At 37.1% G+C, this 15,697-nt stretch overlaps 1 protein-coding gene across 4 annotated transcripts in view; it reads left to right on the top strand.

Moving 5' to 3' along the window:
* RUNDC3B (RUN domain containing 3B) overlaps positions 1-15,697 on the top strand; it is a 136,581-nt gene that overhangs the window by 102,093 nt on the left and 18,791 nt on the right. For all 4 annotated transcript variants that reach the window (XM_070470171.1, XM_070470180.1, XM_070470191.1 and 1 more), the window contains one exon: positions 4,924-5,081. In XM_070470171.1, the coding sequence (XP_070326272.1) occupies positions 4,924-5,081 (158 nt within the window). The remainder of the gene's footprint in view (positions 1-4,923; positions 5,082-15,697) is intronic.

Consider the following 15,697-nt stretch of genomic DNA (forward strand, 5'->3'; position numbering starts at 1 on the left):
AAATACCGATAACCTCAGATATGCAGATGACACCACCCTTATGGCAGAAAGTGAAGAAAGAACTAAAGAGCCTCTTGATGAAAGTGAAAGAGGAGAGTGAAAAAGTTGACTTAAAACTCAGAAAACTAAAACATTCAGAAAACTAAGATCATGGCATCCGGTTCCATCACTTCATGGCAAATAGATGGGGAAACAATGGAAAAAGTAACAGACTTTATTTTGGGGGGCTCCTAAATCACTGCAGATGGTGACTGCAGCCATGAAATTAAAAGACGTTTGCTCCTTGGAAGAAAAGCTATGACCAACCTAGACAGCATATTGAAAAGCAAAGACATTACTTTGTCAAAAAAGGTCCATCTAGTCAAGGCTATAGTTTTCCCAGTAGTCATGTATGGATGTGAGAGTTGGACTATAAAGAAAGCTGTGTGCCAAAGAATTGATGGTTTTGAACTGTAGTGTTGGAGAAGTCTCTTGAGAGTCCCTTGGACAGCAATGAGATCCAACCAGTCCATCCTAAAGGAAATCAGTCCTGAACATTCATTGGGAGGACTGATGCTTCAGGTGAAGCTCCAATACTTTGGCCATCTTATGGGAAGAATTGACTCATTTGAAAAGACCATGGTGATGGGAAATATTGAAGGCAGGAGGAGAAAGGGATGACAGAGGACAAGATGGTTGGCTCTCATCACCGATTCAATGGACATGAGTTTGAGTAAGCTCCAGGAGTTGGTGCTGGACAGGGAAGCCTGGTGTGTTGCAGTCCATGGGGTCACAAAGACTCGGACATGACTAATCATCGACTGAACTGAACCAAAGGACTGTATAAACAAGGAAGGGCCTAAAGACAAGTGGGTGAAATGAGTTAAAGCCATTAGAAACTCCTGGGGTGGGGGTGAGGGGCCATTCCCTTAACCTAGGTACCTGTGTTTTAATACCAACAGGGCACAGCAAATCTAGGCCCACTATCATTCAAGTTGGAAATTGAACCTCAAAGACAGGAATGAGATGCACAGTGACAGAGCAAGCACAGAAATTGGTAAACCTTGACTACATGAGATAGCAGCAGTGTTAATGCCACTATGGGGTGGCAGTGGTATTCTGGAATATGCTGATGAACTGGTTTTGCAGGGGAAGTAGATGAGCTCGGATTTGCTTTCATTTGCTGATTTCTCTGGGATAAATACTCCCGTCATGGCCAACTTAAAACTACCTGTTTGATGTTACTGAATGCAAGATAAGGGAGAGATGCACAGTAGCTCACAATTACATAGTTTTTCTCCCAGAGAAATACAGTGACTGTGACTTGAAGAGCACAGATAGTGATAGTATACTATTGTGAAATACTTGGGAAGTGATGGATTTTGAGTAGTTATTTCTACTCAACTACTACTATTTGAGTAGTAGTTATTTTAAGTAGTGGTTATTTTGAGTAGTTTTTTTTTTAATACAGTTTACTTAATCCTTGTTTTTCAATACAGTTTACTTAACTAAGTTTATATAATTTAATTGTTAATAATAGCAGTGTTTTAACGACTGAATTACAAAATACCGGAAGCTTAACATTCAGGTCTGGCTTCAGCCCTCCCTGGGAAGTAAAATGGAATTAAACACTCTAATCATATCAGAAAGGGTGAGAGAGAGTGATTGAAGTTAAAGCCTCTTAGGATCTATGTATTATAACTAGTGTAGTGTAAAAGGAGTGTAGACACCCTTTTTAAGTTATATGCCTGTTTCCAAAATTGCAGTTAAAGAAATAGAATATTTCGCTTTTAAACTGATAATAAGAAAGAGAAGAAATAAAGAAAATGTGATTATTACAATAGAAAAGAGCAAATGAGAAAAAATGAAGATAGTATTAAAAAAAAAAAATAACAAATCTCAATATAACCAAGAGTCAGCATTGCCATAAAAGGAAAAGGTATAAGCTTGCCAATTAAGACAAACTCTTGAGAATGCCTGGTGGTCCAGGGGTTAAGACTGTGTTCTCCCTGCCCAAGGCCCTGTTTCAACCACTGGTCAGGCAACTAAGTTCTCACAAGCTAAAATGGAGAAGCCAAAAAAAATAATAATTTAAAAAGTAAAGGAAAAAAGACAAACACTTAAATTTATTTTTTTGTTTTTATTTTTTATTAAATTTATTTATTTTAATTGGAGGCTAATTACTTTACAATATTGTAGTGGTTTTTGCCTTAAATTTATTTTTTAAATCATAAGTTTTAGTGACATGCAGTCTGTTTGTAAAAGGCATGCATAAAATAGTGACTCAAAAAACGTTGAAACTAGGAGGATAAAATAGAGTAGCAAATACTAACTAAAATAATTCTATATCGGTATAATTCACACTAGACATCAAAAGACAAAAAGTATTATTAAGACTAAAGAAAGATATTACCTTTTTAAAAGAGAAGAATTCACCAGCAATCTATAACAGTACTGAACTTACATGCATTTAAAAATTCAGCCATGAAAAATATGAAATAGAAATTAATAGGCTATCTAGGAGAAATGAATAAATCCATAATAATAGTAGAAAATTTTAACATCCCAATAATTACAGATTAAACAGACAAAAAATTGGTAAGGATGTAATGAACTTGAGCAACGCAACTAGTAAGCTTGATGTAAATTATGGTAGGGACTTTTCTGGTGGCTCAGTGGTAAAGAATCCACATGCCGGTCAATGAATGCATTATTTACAATTTTTATTAGTGGACTGCCAGTGCAGAAGACCTGGATTCGGTTCCTGATCCGGGAAGATCCCACATGCCTCAGAGCAACTGAGTCCATGTACTCCTACTATTAATTCTGTGCTCTGGAGCCTGGGGGGTAACTACTGAAACCCGTGCACCCTAAAGCCCATGCACCACAGCTGGAGAGTACCCCCATGTTCTGCACCTAGGGAAAAGCCCACGCAGCAGTGAAGACTCAGCCCAGCCCAAAATAAATAAATAAGTTTATTTTTTAGAAATATGGTAAATGCTAACAATTAGAATACACATTCTTTTAAAGCATACATGGGACAACTATTTTTTTTTTTATGGGCTATACTAGGTCACAAAGCAAATACAAAAATGATACAATAGTGACCACAATCCAATAAAATTAGATTCAATAGAAAAAGATTACCACCACCTAAAGTACTCCAATGGGGATTTTAAAAAAATAAAGTCTTCTAAATGATGGGTCAAAAAGAAATGAGAAAATACTTAGAAATGAACAGGAATGAAAACAATGCACACTGATAGTACTAAGATGCAACTTGTGCAGTACTTGAAGAATTACTTATCCTAGAAAAGAATGAAAATTAAAGAGCTAAGCATCCAAGAAGTAAACAAAACAAACAGTTCAAAATAATAAAAATAAGAGCAGGTATTAATGAAATAAACAATCAGTTAAACCAAAAGCTGATTATCTGTACAAACAAATTAAATAGACAGAATTGAGGCACAGATAGATGATTTTAAGAATTAAAAGAGAATAGACAGTATAACCATTAATGCCAGGGAGACCCCTCCCATAATTATTAATAATTTTATCAATTTTATGTCAGTACCTTAGAAAATTTGGATGAAGAGTTTTTATAAATACTACTTCTCAAAACTTATAGACCTATAATCATTGAACAAATTAAACAAGTAGTTCAAAATCTGTCCCCTCCTTCCCCTCAAATCATCAGACCTGTTTGGTTTTTGAGGTAGATGCTGCTAAATGTTCAAGAGGCAGTAATTCCTATTTTCTATTGGCTGTTCTTGAGAATAGGAAAAGAAGGAATATTTTCCAATTAATTTTATGAATTCAGTGTAACTTTGATACTAATATACAGTCACATGAATTCAAATGGGATATGATTAGTGTTAAAACCTGTGGCATGAACAGTTCAGCATTATCTAGTAAGTGCGCAGATATCTAAGGCCTATGACCCAGCAACTCTAATCCTAGTCATGTCTCCTAGAAACTCTCAGATGTCTGTACCAGGTATCATATAACTGACTGTTCACAGTAATGTTGTTTATATTAAGAAATATGTAAAATAATCTAAATGACCATTGATAGGAGAGTGAGTAAATAAGCTTCAGTATTCATACAACAGAATACTATGCGCTGTTGAGAGTAAATGTACCAACTGTAGTGAGACTCATCACTGGATGAAAAAGCAAGTTGCAAAAGAATATGGATAAAACTCAGCCAAATGAAACAGTGTATTGTTTAAGAAGACATACATTTGTGGTGATGCTGGAAGGAAAAGCAAGGGGGTGATAAACAGAAATCTCAGGATGTTGTCGTTTCTGCAGAGAACAGGGGATGTGATCAGAAAGACATCATGTGACTCAGAGTACTGGCAGTGAATCCAGGTGCTGGGAATTTGTGTTGTTTAATTACTGATGTTTACAAATAATCATGCATAGCTTAAACTAAGCTGTGTCCCAGAGAGACTGAATAATTTACCCAAGGACCCTTAGTTTATAAGTAGTAGAACTGGAATATGACAGGAGACAGTCCCTTACCCTGTAGGCCTAACCTTTAGACATTATATTGCTTTTCTGTAATATGCTAATGCTAAAATGTTAATAACTGTTTTTGAAAAATAATCACCGAGAGGCAGATTTTTAATTAATCATTCTATAATTAGGTCTGTTTTGAAGCCTGAAGGCATTTAGAGTGTTTATCACTGTTGCAGAGCTTAGAAATTATGTTTTAACTCAGTTTTATGTTAAATTATAAACATACTTTATTGAACTTTAGAGAACTTTAAATAATGGAGAACATATGTTAAATTTTTAATTCAGTTAAAGCTGTTTTGTTTACCATTTCTTCAGTGATACTTTGAAATTATTTAATTACAACATAGCTAAGAATAGCATTTAATCTACTCAGCATTGATCTTCAAGATACATATTAGAATTTTGCACTTGTCATTTCCAGGGTTATCTTGAAGAACTCTTACAACTTCGAGAGAACCAGCTGTCTGAATCTGTCGCTCAGAATAAAATACTACTACAGAGGATTGAAGATTCTGACCTGGCTCATAAACTGGAGAAGGAACAATTAGAATATATAATTGTGGAGCTTCAAGATCAGCTGTAAGTGAGTCCTTTTGGAAAAATTTTGGCAGTGTGTAAAGTTAAGAAAAATGTCATGTTTGGCATAGGATTCAAGTTCTAAGAAATCTGATTGCGTGCTATTTAGTTCTTTTTCACTTAGTCTTTTTAAAAAGTTTCCTTTTTTCTGGTAAAACTAATCTATGTTCACTGTAGAAACAGTCCAAAATATGGGAAGAAGAAAAAAAGCACCTTCAGTTGTGTTACCCAGAGTTAACTGCGATAATGTGGTGTGTGTTATTCCAAATGCATATGCATAATTTTAAGGTTTTAGTGATTGCAAAAAGATGGCATATAAGATCATCCATTCAAAGTACACTCTACTACTGAAAGTACAGTGCCACTAGATAAACTTTTTGTTACCAGGTCGTGCCAGAATGTCACTGAGTGCAGTTTAGTAGAGCTGACATTTTTTTCATAGCAAGGGTTTTGTTGTTGAAATAAACTGTGTATTGATCTACAATCTGGCACAGCTCCTTATAGTAGTGTTTAAAGTACTAGTTTAACAAAAACTACTGTAATGATGTAAAGTAATTAGCCTCCAACTAATAAAAATAAATGGAAAAAAAAAGTACTAGTTTAAAGCACTTTTACTAGCCATACCATTTTGTCAAACAATTTTATCAATTAGTTGTTTATAGTGAAAACCTCCTCATGTTAATATTTACTTAATATTAAGGATAGTTTTAAATTTTTTTTCTTTTTTAAAATTAATTAATTTTAATTGGAGACTAATTACTTTACAATATTGTGGTGGTTTTTGCCATAAAATGACTGAGTCAGCCACGGGTGTACATGTGTCCCCCGTCCCGAACCTGCCTCCCACCTCCTTCCCCATCCCATCCCTCTGGCTTGTCCCAGTGCACCGGCTTTGAGGGTCCTGTTTCATGCATTGAACTTGGACTGGTCATCTGTTTCACATATGATAATATACATGTTTCAATGCTATTCTCTCAAATCATCCCACCCTCACCTTCTCCCACAGAATCCAAAAGTCTGTTCTTTACATCTGTGTCTCTTTTGCTGTCTCATATATAGGGTCGTCATTACCATCTTTCTAAATTCCATATATATGCATTAATATACTGTAATGGTCTTTATTTTTCTGACTTACTTCACTCTGTATAATAGGCTCCAGTTTCATCTACCTCATTAGAATGATTCAAATGCATTCTTTTTAATAGCTGAGTAATATTCCATTGTGTATATGTACCACAGCTTTCTTATCCATTCATCTGCTGATGGGCATCTAGGTTGCTTCCATGTCCTGGCTATTATAGACAGTGCTGCGATGAACATTGGGGTGCATGTGTCCCTTTCAGATCTGGTTTCCTCAGTGTGTATGCATAGCAGTGGAAATAATTTCAAACTTTAAGAAAGGTTACAAAGATAGTACAAAATAATTTCTATATGCTGTTTACTAGATTCATCAATTTTCAGCGTTTTCCACATGTCATAATTCTCTCCTCCTATAGTTAGACATGTTATTTTTTGAACTACCTGAAAGTAGTTTGCATATCCCATAGTACTTCAGTGTGTTTTTCCTAAGAACACTAACATTATCCTAAACACAGTTCAACTCTCATTTTAAGAAATTTAAATCAATAAAATACTTCCATTTTACCTATATCATATTTTGCTTTCATCAGTTGTCCAAGTAATGTTTCATCTTGCTTTCGTTTTTTTGGTGCAGAATCTAATCCAGGATCACATTTTGCATTGACTCTCAGTCTCTTCAGTTGCTTTTAACGTTAGCGTTCAGTGGTTATCTCAGTTGAGATTGGTATTTCTGAGAACACAAGCTAGAAATTTTATAGACTGCCCCTCAGTTTGAGTTTGTTTGCTTTTCCTTATAATTAGGATGAGCTGATCCATTTGGGGCTGGAGTAGTAAGCAGTGTGTTCTCGGGGTGTCACACCCAGAGGTTCATGAATTCTGTTGGCCTTTTGTTAGTGATGTTAATTTTAATCACTTGGTTAAGATGTTTTTCTCTTCTGTATAGTTACTGCTATTCCTTCTGTAATTAACACATAATTTGCATGCAGATACTTTGCAACTAAGAAAATTAAATGATTTTTTTAAGTAAAAAAGTTTTATTAAGGAACATAAAAATTTAGTGTTTCTCAGAATTTGTGTCTTGATAAGAAGAATTACGTTCACTTATTGTTTCTTAAGATTTAAAAAAAATATTTTAAAGAGAATGTGGCCTATGGGGTCTCTCTCATTGAGGAGCACATTAATGCTCCTAATCCTGTAGTGTTCCTCACTGCTATAAGCAGGAAGAAAAATATTATGAAGCAAACAATAGAGATTTCTGGTTATTTCTTTACAGTTAAAAGATAGTTAAAAGTTAAAAGAAAGTAGTTTTTCTTTTGCAAATAATACTGGTAGTTTGTCTAAATGCTTTTAACTTAAAAATAATTATGTAGTCAGTTTTTATTTCAACACAGATATATTTCCAAAATTAAATTTGAATGCATCACGTTTATTTTACTTCTGATAATTTAAAGGAAAGTCTCAAACTTTTTAGTTTAAAAAAGAATTTGTGAGTTAGGTTTTATCTTATTGCTATGATAGAAGTGTCCCTGATCTTTCTGGTTTTGCAAAGAAACTTTACAATTGTTTTTAATCTTTTTAAGTTACTAATCTCAATACTAATCAATTACTAATTGATTAGTTACTAATCAAATACTAATCAATTTGTTTTAATCTCTTTAAGTTACTAGATTAATCTAGTTAATCTCTTTAAATTACTAGAGTAAAAAATAAAAAGTTAAAGTTACTGGTGAGAATTAGATTATTGAATTTAGAGATTAAAGATTTATTTTCACATAACATGGTTGCAGTCTCTGGATGAGTTGTAAATTGGTGCCTTACAAGATCCCTTTATACAGAAAGCATTGCAGGAACACTTAATAGAAGAGTAAGGTGTCTTCTAGAATGTTTACAATTTGCTATGGTATCAGAATCACATTTAAGGTACAGATAATCTCTGGGCATTTTTGAAACTGTAGGGAGAGAGTGGACATTTTTTCCTCTCTATGTCACTGAGATTTTTTTCCAACAGGAAGGTCTGCAGTGAAAGTTATATAAAGAAAAAGGCTAGAAGAGGAGCATTAAATGGAATATGAAGTATGAAATATTTGCTTCTACATTATGTTAATTATCTTTTCCTGGGTGATTAAGATAATTTGCCACTTAACTCAACTTTTTATATATTTCTCAAAGGTTAGATGTGTTTTTAAATTACTGTTAAAATATGCTTTAATAATGTCTTTAAATACTTGTGAAATTTGAACATTGTGTAGTTTGGGCAGTAGATGATATGATAGAGGAGCATTCCACAGCTTCGTCGCATCAGGACTGTGCTCAGATACTGGCTCTGTCCTTGCCGATTATGAGCTCAGTCTCAGTTGAATTATTTTCTTGGAGCCTCTGTTGCCTTATTGTAACATGGAGATATTTGTGTTGTGGGCTATTATGAGTATTAAGTCATATCATGTTTAATACTGTTAGGACAAAGAAGGTAATCAAGATTATTAGTCTGTTTTGGCTTGTAGAAACCTTAAGATCTCCTTAATATATTCACTCAGATGAATATTGAATTTAAAATGTTTTACCTTAACATGCCTAAATGGTACAGCTCAGACAGTGAGTTTGGACTTGATTGTATTATCCCTGAGTATCAAGGAATTCACTTTTGAGATCGAGTTTCTAAATAGTGTGCTGTGCTATACTAAGTCACTTCAGTCTTGTCCGACTCTTTGTGACCCTGTGGGCTGTAGCCTATTCAAGTCCTCTATCCAAGGGGGTTCTATAGACATAAATACTGGAGTGGGTTGCCGTGCCCTCCTCCAGGGGAATCTTCCCTACCCAGGGATTGAACCTTCATCTCTAAAGTCTTCTACGTTGGCAGGCAGGCTCAGTGGTAGTTGGATGAATATTTATGATAATATTATAGATCTGTGATAGGCATTCAGAGAGATTTTCTGCTATACAAGTGATTCTTTGTGAAACACTCATTGCAAACTTTGAGAACAGACAGTCTCAGGATACAAGAGCTAAACACCTTGTCATGATTATTATTGATAAAATGTATAATGATTACTTTCTAGTTGATGAAATTTTTCTATTCATGATTTGAAAAATAGGAATAGTAAAATGTTTTAGAGGGCTCCCTAGAGAAGGGAGTGAAGAGTCTTGACTAGCAGAGTGAAGAATCATGCATTGCTAAAACTAGGCCACTGTTAAGGTTCAACAGCCAGTTTGGTGTAGTTCATGGTGAGTAGTAATGGTGTGATCTGTTGGCCTGAAAATCAGAAGGCATTGATGCTGTGGCATCTTGGCTCACAACTTTTAGGATGACTGGTGTGGATTCTAACAGAGGGCAATGACGTCATCATAGCCCAGTTAAAAAATGGGAAAATCATGGCAGTTACTGGTCATATATATTTTTGGCAGGTAACAGCTACTAAAATATCAAGCAATTAGGCTGACATATATTACACACAGAAGAACTGTACAAAAAAGATCTTCACGACCCAGATAATCATGATGGTATGATCACTCACTTAGAGCCAGACATCCTGGAATGTGAAGTCAAGTGGGCCTTAGGAAGCATCACTACAAACAAAGCTAGTGGAGGTGATGGAATTCCAGTTGAGCTATTTCAAATCAAGAAAGATGATGCTGTGAAAGTGCTGCACTCAGTATGTCAGCAAATTTGGAAAATTCAGCAGTGGCCACAGGACGGAAACAGTCCGTTTTCATTCCAATCCCAAAGAAAGGCAATTTCAAAGAAGGCTCAAACTACCGCACAATTGCACTCATCTCACACATTAGTAAAGTAATGCTCAAAATTCTCCAAGCCAGGCTTCAGCCATACGTGAACCAAGAACTTCCAGATGTTCAAGCTGGTTTTAGGAAAGGCAGAGGAACCAGAGATCAAGTTGCCAACAACCATTGGATTATTGAAAAATCAAGAGAGTTCCAGAAAAACATCTATTTCTGCTTTATTGATTATGCCAAAGGCTTTGACTATCTGGATCACCACAAACTGTGGAAAATTCTTGAAGAGATGGGAATACCAGACCACCTGACCTGCCTCTTGAGAAATCTGAAGGCAGGTCAGGAAGCAACAGTTAGAACTGGATGTGGAACAACAGACTCTTTCCAAATTGGGAAAGGAGTATGTCAAGGCTGTATATTGTCACCATGCTTATTTAACATATGTGCAGAGTACATCATGAGAAATGCTGGGCTGGATGAAGCACAGGCTGAAATCAAGATTGCCAGGAGAAATATCAATAACCTTAGATATGCATATGATACCACCTTTGTGGCAGAAAGTGAAGAAAAGATAAAGAGCCTCTTGATGAAAGTGAAAGAAGAGAGTGAAAAAGTTGGCTTCAAGCTCAACATTCAGAAAACTAAGATCATGGCATCTAGTCCCATCACTTCATGGCAAATAGATGGGGAAACAGGGGAAACAGTGTCAGACTTTATTTTTTGAGGTTCCGAAATCACTGCAAAGGGTAACTGCAGCCATGAAATTAAAAGACGCTCCTTGGAAGAAAAGTTATGACCAACCTAGACAGCATATTAAAAAGCAGATACATTACTTTGCTAACAAAGGTCCATCTAGTCAAAGCTATGGTTTTTCCAGTAGTCATGTATGGATGTGAGAGTTGGATTATAAAGAAAGCTGAGCACTGAAGAATTGATGATTTTGAACTGTGGTGTTGAAGAAGACTCTTGAGAGTCCCTTTGGACTGAAGGGAGATCCAACCAGTCCATCCTAAAGGGAATCAGTCTTGAATATTCATTGGAAGGACTGATGTTGAAGCTGAAATTCAAATACTTTGGCCACCTCACTGGAAAAGTCCCTGTTGCTGACAAAGACTGAAGGCAGCAGAAGAAGGGGACGACAGAGGATGAGATAGATGGATGGCATCACCGACTCAATGGACATGAGTTTAAGTAAACGCGGGGAGTTGATGATGGACAGGGAAGCCTGGGGGTGCTGCAGTCCATGGGGTCCCAAAGAGTCGAACACGACTGTGACTGAACTGAACTGAATACAAATACTTCAGGCCACCAATAGATGGCGCTCTCTCACCCTGCTTTCCTCTAGCTCTGAGCTAGGACTTGGAGATGACTGTCCTGTAGTAATGCAGCTTTGTGTGGTTTTTCCCTTGCCTTCATGGCAAGCCTCAACCTCAGGAGCCTCGACCATCTTCCATCAAGTAGCTCTTGTTTGTCGTTGTTAAAGCTGTTGTCATTGTAAAGTTATTGTAATATTTTTTTAATTAATAGGAATTTAACAAATATTTTACACTAGGTTTGAAGTTTAGTTAGGATTGTCACAGTCTTTCTTAGTGGTCTAGTTAGAAGGTTGAATAGGCTCAGTCATACCCGACTCTTTGTGACCCCATGGACTGTAGACTCTGTCCATGGGGATTCTCCAGGCAAGAATACTAGAGTGGGTAGCCATTCCCTTCTCCAGGGATCTTCGAGACCCAGGGATTGAACACAAGTCTCCTGCATTGCATGCAGATTCTTTACCATTTGAGCCACCAGTGAATCCCTTTCCCCATCAGGCTAGTTATTTTCATTGTGTGATTGAAGAACACTGTTTTGTTTTGTTTCTGGATTACAGCAGAAATGCATATATTCAATGTCCTTCTATCACTTAAATTTATTTTTCTTTTTGATGCTCAGATTGTCCAGTTTTTAGTAGTGGAAATGCCTTTATGTTAATTCCTGTGTACTTCTGACAAGATACATTTGTCATTGCTAACTTTCTTGCTTTCTGGTACAAGATACCACAAGCTGATCTTGGATAGTTCTGGTCCTGGAATCAGCCATTCCTCTAAGAATCCAGAGTTTATCTTATATTTTACAATGAAAGGGAAAAGGAGGCATTTGAGGGAATTCCTGGTGGTTCCAGTAGTTAAGACGGCAATGAACAACAAGGAAATAATTACTATAAAAAAGGAGGTTAGGGACTTTGCTGGTGGTCCAGTAGTTAAGATGCCATGTTTCCACTGCAGGGGGCCTGGTTTTGAACCCAACACAACCAGAAAAATAAATAAGGAGGCATTTGAGGGTTGTTTGAGGTTCTAAGTTACTCATTAATGTTCCTTTTCAAAGGATACTCTCAAGTAAAGGTCTAAGGTTCAACTAGAATGAATAAGATACAAGGATGTAATTAATGTACAGCACAGGGAATATAGCCAATGCTTTATAATAACTATAGGTGGAGTATAATTCAAAAAGTAATGAATAACTATGCTATACACCTGAAACTAATAGAGTATTGGAAATCAATTGTACTTCAGTTTCTTTTAAAAATGTAAACATTGGAAAGCATTTAAGAGACCTTGTTAGATTTGGGATTAACTTTTTGGGCAAAAATACTTCATAGGTAGATAATTTTTGAATACATAAATAAAACACTTTATTTATTTATAAATTTATAAAACACTTTGAAAGAAGCAGCCTAGTAAGGAGCCAGGTATTCAAAAATTATTATCTACCTATGAAGTATTTTTGCCCAAAAAGTAGGAGGCAGTGACAACCCACTCCAGTACTCTTGCCTGGAAAATCCCATGGACAGAGGAGCCTGGTAGGCTGCGGTCCATGGGGTCATGAAGAGTCAGACAGGACTGAGCGACTTCACTTTCACTTTTCACTTTCATGCATTGGAGAAGGAAATGGCAGCCCACTCCAGTGTTCTTGCCTGGAGAATCCCAGGGACGGCAGAGCCTGGTGGGCTGCAGTCTATGGGGTCGCACAGAGTTGAACAGGACTGAAGCAGTTTAGCAGCAGCAGCAGCAACTGTAAAGTGATACAAAGAATCACTTTACACAAAATTTACAAAAATAGGTAGATAATTTATAATTTTTGAATAACTGTAAAGTGACCTTTATCCCATGTCTGTGTCTAAATTTAACAAAAAGCAAAACACATAACTAAAGAAAATTTTGTATTGAAATTATGAAGAAGTTAGGGTTTTCAAAATGCTATGTAAGCATTTTCCAATTCTGGTAAACTTTGATGAATAAAGAGTAAATTCTTATTACTTCTTTTGGCACTAAATTGCTTTTGTAACTCCTCTGGCATTTATATTTATTCATTTGACAAATACTGAGAATGCCATGAAGATCCAGGCTCTGTTCTAGGGGCTAGTGACTCTGGAGTGAATAAAACAGGGTCCCTGCCCTCATAGAGTTTACCTTAGGCAGTCGGCAGTCACCGACACCAACAGTAACAAATAGCGCCTGAGTGATGGTCCTGTTCCTCTTCCAAAGTAGCTGAGAGAGGCTGTGAAACTGTTCAGTTTGGGACTCTAACCTGTGTGGCCAGGACTAAAACCTGACTAAAACCCACTATCTTCCAACTGAGATCAGAAACCGGGTTTCAGGACCTAATGAAGCTCTGGTTCTTGATGTTTTGCTGCAGAAAGAATTCAGTGAAAGACAGAGTGATAGGTAAAAAGTGGATTTATTTAGAGACAGACACACTCCATAGAGTGTGGGCCATCTCAAAAGGTAAGAGCAGCCTCATAATACTGCTGTGGTTAGATTTTATGGGCTGGGTAATTTCATAGGCTAAGTGGAAAGGATTATTCCAACTATTTGGGGGAAGGGCAGAGATTTCCAGGAACTGGGCCACCACTCACTTTTTGGTCTTTGATGATCGGCCTTGGAACTGTCATGGTGCCTGAAGGTGAGTCATTTAGCTTGATGATGCGTTACAATGAATGTATATTGAGGCTTAAGGTCTAGTAGAAGTTGACCCATCTGCCATCTTGGACCTGTTTGGTTCTGATCAGTTTCTGTCGTGTCCTGAGGCTCTGTCATTATTTTAAAGGTTATGCCCTACCCGCTTCCTTCCTGTTTGAGCCATAAGGAGGTAGCTCTTATCCTGTGTTCCTAGGAGAGGAAAAGAGAAGTGTATCCACATCTCATGTTTGGTGGCTTCCCCTGTCTGGAACGTCAGTCTCTCTACCCTAGTCATTTTGCGCATTTGATTAAAATTCTGAGTTACTGTACTTGTGCTGCGCATGTGTGTGTGCTCGGTCGCTTCAGTCAGTCCAGTCCTGGAGTGGGTTGCCATGTCCTCCTGCAGGGGGTCTTCCTGACCCAGGGATCGAACCTGCGTCTCTTGCATTGCAGGCGGATTCTTTACCACTGAGCCACCAGGGAAGCCCCTTACTCATGCTAGATTAGATCCTTTATCTTCATGAAGATTACAGCCTAAGATTTTCTCAGTGTGCCCTGTTACAAATAGCACTGGACTATATCCTGAGAATACAGTACATCAGGAAATAAATAATACATAGAAAATAGCAAAGGTGTGCAATAGGGGTTTGAGGCATTTGCTGGACTTGCCATTAGAACCTGCCTTGTAGAAATCGGCTTCAAATGTGTTAGCTTATCAACATTAAAAATTGCCTCATATCATGAACCTTTGGGGTTACTTATGAATACTTGGAGTCACAGATATTAAATGGTAAGTTCCAAGTGTTATATGCCTTATGTATAACTAGAGGCTGAAAGTAAAACTTCATCATGAACATCAGCACAATATCTGAGGTGAGTGGGGAAAGGAGCAAAATGAGGGAGAAAGGATAACCCTGAAGTATGGAGACACAGGATAAGAAATCAAATAAATGAACAGAGTAATACTTTGAATTGACTGAGCACTGCTCAGTCAAAATATAGAGTATGGGATTCTACATCTTTTAAAAGAGCTTGTAAGTAACAGTAGACTTGAGCCTAATCTCTGGAAGGAAGGAAAGAGACCGAACTGGAAATTTTCTTTTTGTCTTTCATTTAGAATAATGAGTGTAATATTCAGGGTGCAAAAAAATGTGTGATTTCATTTTTGACACCAGGGTACTCTGGCTGAAGCCCTTGCTTTAAGTGCCATTTGCAGCTAAAGACAAAAGAAGGTGATTTGTTGGGAGTAGTGGTTTGGAAATGCTAAGAGGAGGGATGAAATTTACATTCAGATAAGAAGGAAAACATTTGGTAAACGATGTTTGCTTGACCATGCAGACATAGTGGGACATGGTCAACCCTGATCTGCCCCTCACACGCCTGGCCCATGTTCTTTTTAGGCATCTTCAGTGATAGCTCTATTCCTGGTTGTTGTTGTTCAGTCACTAAGTTGTGTCCGACTCTTTGCAACCCTCTGAAGTATATAGCACACCAGTCTCCATTGTCCTCAAATATCTCCCAGAGTTTGCTCAAACTCATGTCCATTGAGTCAGTGATGACATCCAACCATCTCATCCTCTGTCGCCCCCTTCTCCTCCTGCTCTCCGTCTTTCCCAGCATTGGGGTCTTTTCCATTGAGTTGTCTCTTTGCCTCAGGTGGTCAAAGTATTGGAGCTTCAGCTTCAGCATTAGTCCTTCCATTGAATAGTCAGGGTTGATTTCCTTTAGGATTGACTGATCTACTTATTGTCCAAGGGACTCTCAAAGAGTCTTCTCCAACACCACAATTCACGAGCATCAGTGCTTTGGCTCTCAGTCTACTTTATGGTCCAAATCTCACATGACTACTGGAAAAACCATACCTTTGACTAT

Source organism: Odocoileus virginianus, chromosome 1 (assembly GCF_023699985.2).
Source record: "Odocoileus virginianus isolate 20LAN1187 ecotype Illinois chromosome 1, Ovbor_1.2, whole genome shotgun sequence".
In the NCBI taxonomy this organism is placed as follows: domain Eukaryota; kingdom Metazoa; phylum Chordata; class Mammalia; order Artiodactyla; family Cervidae; genus Odocoileus; species Odocoileus virginianus.